Below are 5,000 nucleotides of genomic sequence, written 5' to 3'. Positions count from 1 at the left end.
CTGTATAGCCCATATAAGGGAGTGCCCCACCCCCCGGGTACATAAACGTCTGTCTAGTATCATCGTTTCACTGCGTGTGATAGTCATCCTGTGATCTAAGTTCATTGTTGGTTTTTTTGTTGTAATTAAGATTAAAGAAATATATTGTTGGTCGTGCTCCATTTTCTATCCAGCAGCATTTTGCTCTACATTGCCTGCTTTCCCTTTACCTTTATAAATCGATTTAAGCTCCGCTTTCAGCGGTTCGCGCTACTCCTCTAGTATCCCATCAATGGTAGGGGAGGAAAACTTGTTACAGATAGTAAGATCCAATTCATCACGTCAACATCTTAATTAATTCGCGTTCTCAGCTACTGATACGTTTCGCTCTACTCTAAGAAAAAGAGATTCTCGCTGATCTAATTTGCATCTCCAATAATTCCCAAAAGAGTCGCTTGTCAGTCAAATGGCTATAATATCTACTGCCGCAAAGGTACGTGTTAGGGTGTTATTAAATTTCCAAAATGTCGGTCCCCGCAATTGCAGGGTTGATTTCCTTTCTTTTTACACTTCTAGAGACGTTTTTCTAAACGAAAAAGAAGTCAATTCTAGATTTCTGTTTTAGAGATTTGGATTCATTCGTAAAATTTTAATAATCGAGTACTTTTGGATGCCGCACTCTTTGAATATCTACTATAGCTTACTAGGTCAAAGGTTCCATGTTGGTCAGAATAAGATTGCGATAAGTAGACGGCTTCCATGGCGCGCCTCCGATCTCAGTGTCTTTTTTAGACAAAGTACAATTCCAATCACCTCCGACAATAAGAGATGTAAGCTCTGATTTATCCGAATTATGCAACTGTTGAGCTCTTCTATGAAATGGATGCTGGATGTCAACCGTACTTGGTCTCCCTTAGTTTGTAAATTTAAAGTTACATGATGCTATCTGAGGCTCACGCCGCGAATATCTAAAAAGACTTTTATTTATGAAACGTCAACCATACAATGCAAAACTGGTTAAAGCCAAATTTTATGACCCGTGCAAGCACAGGTAAAAATTTGCGTAAGTAAAATTGAACGAGTTAAAACTAAACAAGAAATTCTGCTACTTGAGTAAAAGGTTAGTTACAATGGAAAATTACTTAAGCTAAGGAAAATCTCCAGGAGTCTACATTCTTTAGCACCTCGGTCATTTGCGACCTAAAATCTGGAAAACTGTCATAGCCACTAGAAGGCAAATCTACCACGCCTGAACAAGCATGCACAGTAACATGGGGCAAGTTACCCAGCTGCGCATGAAATATTACTTTAATTGATGATACGGTTGGAGTGGAACTGCCTGTTACAAAACGAAGCAAGCGTGTCAATTCCCTTTCGTTTAGACAACGAACGTATCTCCTAAAATACATGTAGACAATGTGTTGTCCTTTTGTCATTGCACTTGGGTTATCAACAGAAACCAGGGAGAGCACTTTTTCAGTTGTCACACGCAACGAGCTGTAAAGCTCAAAGACTGACTGATTCGTGACTTGCAGCCACAATTCTTTAAGCATGCCTTCACAGAGGCCTTGCTTCATAGCGTCTGCTGCCATCACAACCTTATTCCACAGCTCTGTCTTTGCAACGCTAAGTACAATTGCACGTAAATTGCTTGCATTTGGCAATTTAGTTACTCCATACTCGGACAAAAAGTCCACCAAAAAGTCAGTGTCTTCATTTGAGAGAGCCTTTGAATTGTTTTCGTCCAAAATCTTCTGCATTCTTAAACTGTCATAAGAACTTATGTAATCCAAGAACCCCTCCAAAAAATTCTGGTCGCTTACATGTTGTTTGCCTACGAGAAGAGCAGAAATAAAGATCTTATTAAGGGAGGTTGGAAAAACTCCAACCATCAGAAACCCGTGGCTCAGAATTCTGCCTAGGCTAATATAAACAGTTTCGTCTATTGCTGGCGAAATTCGAGGAACATAACTATTTATCCCGTCAAAATAGATTGGGAGTACTTTTTCCCAAAAAAGCGTAAAGGCTTCTCTCTTCACCCCATCGAAATCAACCGCGGACTCATTATAGAAATTTACATTCAAAAGACACTCTGTTACATCTCCTTTACTATACAATCTAAGCATATTCTCGACGATGTTCTCCCGGTCTATGGTCACTTGTTTGGTCTCTCCAAGGTCCAAAAGCTTCTCGAGGATGTCCATCCTTTTGTGTGAAATATTCTGTCAGGAAACAGGGAGAGAGAGAGAGAGAGAGAGAAAATGAAAATAGGATCAAGAGTACCTGCTGGGTGGGAGGGAGACTAGATTGATGGAAAATACAATTGCATTGCACGTTAAGTTAAAGAGGCTCGAAATAGTTTCCCCTTTTTTCAAACAAATAAACATATTGTCCTTAGATACAGTTAGGTTAATCATATCAAGACGAAATTGGGCCAGGGTATTAAGTACCCATCGTAGATTTGTCACATTATATTTTACTCCAAATAGCCCACTTTCCATATATTAAATTTTAGTCCTAAACAAAAGGAATCATCTAAAGGCTCTGGGGAATAAATATAAGGATTTGTACGAGTTTATTCCCCAGAGCCTCGAGATGATGCCTTTTGTTTAGGACTGAATTTTAATATATCGAAAGTGGGCTATTCACGTAACAATAGCAACGATATTAGGCATTTCTTCGAGTGTTAAAGTCAACATATGTGGTCTTTTTTGAAGAAACCGGACGGTGAAATTTTCCCCTTCAGCGTTACCAGATAATATTAGAGATACTTTCTGAAATATTTAAAATTCAACAAAATCTGTAGGCCAGTTTTTCGGAAAAATCAGTTTTTTTGAAATGTGTCTCCAACCTTTTTTTTTTTAATTTTGAAGAGAAAAGTTTTAAATTAGTCTAAGCTAACATGCCAAAAATGGAAAAAATTCACCGTCCGGAAGCAGAGATATAAACGAGTAAATTTGCAAAATCAACTGAGAAAAATGAGGGGGTTACAAGGTCAGCATTTACGCATGCGTCACCCGCTCATTCGGGTCCGCGCGCGAGAGGAGCTACAGTCCAATACAAACGGATTTAAGTGACTATTAAACCGTCTGTGTAGAATCTCCGCAGTTTTCGTGAATAGGAGATGTCTATTAATATTCCATGTATATAGGAATTAGGAGAAGGGTGAGCGAAATTAGCGGTTAGGGTTTATTTCTGGTGATCCATTTGAATCATGAGCCCGGATGGGATCATGAGCTGACGCAATCAGCTTACAAATTACGTGTGTGGCTTACGCGCGCGCGCGCGCGCTCAGCTGAAAACCCTTTCGAGCCTCCTTAAAGAATCCTCTGGTCAAGGCAATCAGGATCACCAAAAGCTCATAATATGTATTAATTGGTTTACGAGTAGACAAAATCTAAATATGGAATACATTGAGTTTGTTCGATCAAGTCACCAACAGCCATACTGCTTTAATAAAACAATTTGCGTAAAGAATGTCGCCGCTTTGTCCCGTCTCCTCCATGCGCGTTTTTGAGATGCGGACGGCAACCGAAAGAGATCATTTCGCGTGCCAGGACAGTGGTGTCTCCCAGATTTTTATACTAATCATCTCTAATGGAGAAAATATACTTAGAAACGTAAATGTAGTTGCGTGAAGACAAGTTAAAAGGGAAAACAACTCACTTCCGGTTGCCGCCCGCCTCTGAAAAACGCCTCTCAAAAACGCTCCCTAAAATATGGCCCCCGTGACGCCAGAGTGAACACATTCTGTAAAAATGATCTTTTGGGATCAAATAAAGCCCTTTAGAGCACTATAGTACTTTTCATGGAAATTTGTTTATCCAATCATACATACTCGCTGTGATTGTTCCTCCGCTTCATTCACTTCTGCAAATTTCGTCACCTCCTGTAAATAACGCTGTCTAAACTGATATCCTGGAGAAGCTCTTCTTCCTCGCCGTCCTTGTACGTTTGTAGCTGCCTCTTCTACCTGGAACTTTATGAACATTTCTGACGTTATGAATATTGCTTACATCAAGGAATACAGTGAGGCACAAAAGGGCCCGTGCCATCGAAAAGACTGAGCACATAATTGCCAGACTGTTTTATCAACCGCAGACCTTAAACTGAAACATAACGCCTGCCTTTCATGAATCATCAGTGAATGAAAATACAGGCACTTAAGGTAGTTTGTAAAGATTCGCGATAAAGGTGTTCTTTCTACTCTCTTCTGCCTGACAGGTTCCGATGTCAATCCTACTCATTGGTTAGTAATGACAACGTTAATTTCGCTCTGTAGCAAAACTGGGGGATATTTCACCCATTTCGTATTTCCTTTGAAAAACGTATTAAACAATTGTAACCCATATATCTTAATGCGGTATATGCTATGAAACATCACCTACAACCAAAGAAATCCGTGGAATATGTACCTCATCATCACTACTGTTCAATGGACTCGATCCTTCATTGGTATCCAGTGATCCCCCAGTGGAAAACCCGGCATGCATTGCTTCTATATTCAAAGCAGTGAATTCAACCCCTTGATCATCTTCTCCAGGTGACTCGACATCTTTTAAACTAAAAAAAAAACAAAGGAATACAGCAACTCCTAAAGCCTAAGTTTCAATGGACATATGGACACTCAATAACAACCAAGATTTAAATTGTTGTGAGCGCAAACGAAAAGCACCTACTCTTCATCTTCCTTCATCAACACATGGGGTGGTTTATCTGAAACACGGGAAAGTGGCTCCGTAGTCTCATCGGATTCATCACTGTAACTTGAGTGATTTTCTTCAGGCCCTGCACCAAAACCTTTAAAACAAATATCATCATCTGGAAAAGATGGCGTTTCCGCGCACTCAGCCATCGACAACATCACCCGATTGACAGTTTCTATTGGCAAGGCTGGGCTTATGTTTGCGTTATCCGGCATAGAGAGAGTGAAATACTCGGGCTCCAAGCTTAAAGACCCAACCCAGTCGTAGACACTTCCTACTTGGCCGCTGTTGTCAAATCTGCGCATTTGAATTCCA

The 5,000-nt window shown here is 40.2% G+C and overlaps 1 protein-coding gene across 1 annotated transcript in view; it reads right to left on the bottom strand.

Moving 5' to 3' along the window:
- Window positions 1-944: 944 nt before the first annotated feature.
- Window positions 945-5,000, bottom strand: part of LOC138047170 (uncharacterized) — an 8,110-nt gene continuing 4,054 nt past the window's right edge. The window contains exons 3-6 of the mRNA XM_068893904.1: window positions 4,659-5,000; window positions 4,395-4,542; window positions 3,818-3,958; window positions 945-2,201 (exon numbers count right to left, since the gene is read on the bottom strand). The exon at window positions 4,659-5,000 is cut by the window's right edge and continues 917 nt beyond it. Of these exons, the coding sequence (XP_068750005.1) occupies window positions 1,122-2,201; window positions 3,818-3,958; window positions 4,395-4,542; window positions 4,659-5,000 (1,711 nt within the window). The 3' untranslated portion in view covers window positions 945-1,121. The remainder of the gene's footprint in view (window positions 2,202-3,817; window positions 3,959-4,394; window positions 4,543-4,658) is intronic.

The sequence above is a fragment of the Montipora capricornis genome, chromosome 4, assembly GCF_036669925.1.
Source record: "Montipora capricornis isolate CH-2021 chromosome 4, ASM3666992v2, whole genome shotgun sequence".
Classification (NCBI taxonomy): Eukaryota; Metazoa; Cnidaria; class Anthozoa; order Scleractinia; family Acroporidae; genus Montipora; species Montipora capricornis.
Note: the sequence above shows the minus strand (reverse complement) of the source record. Positions and strands in the feature narration are given on the sequence as shown.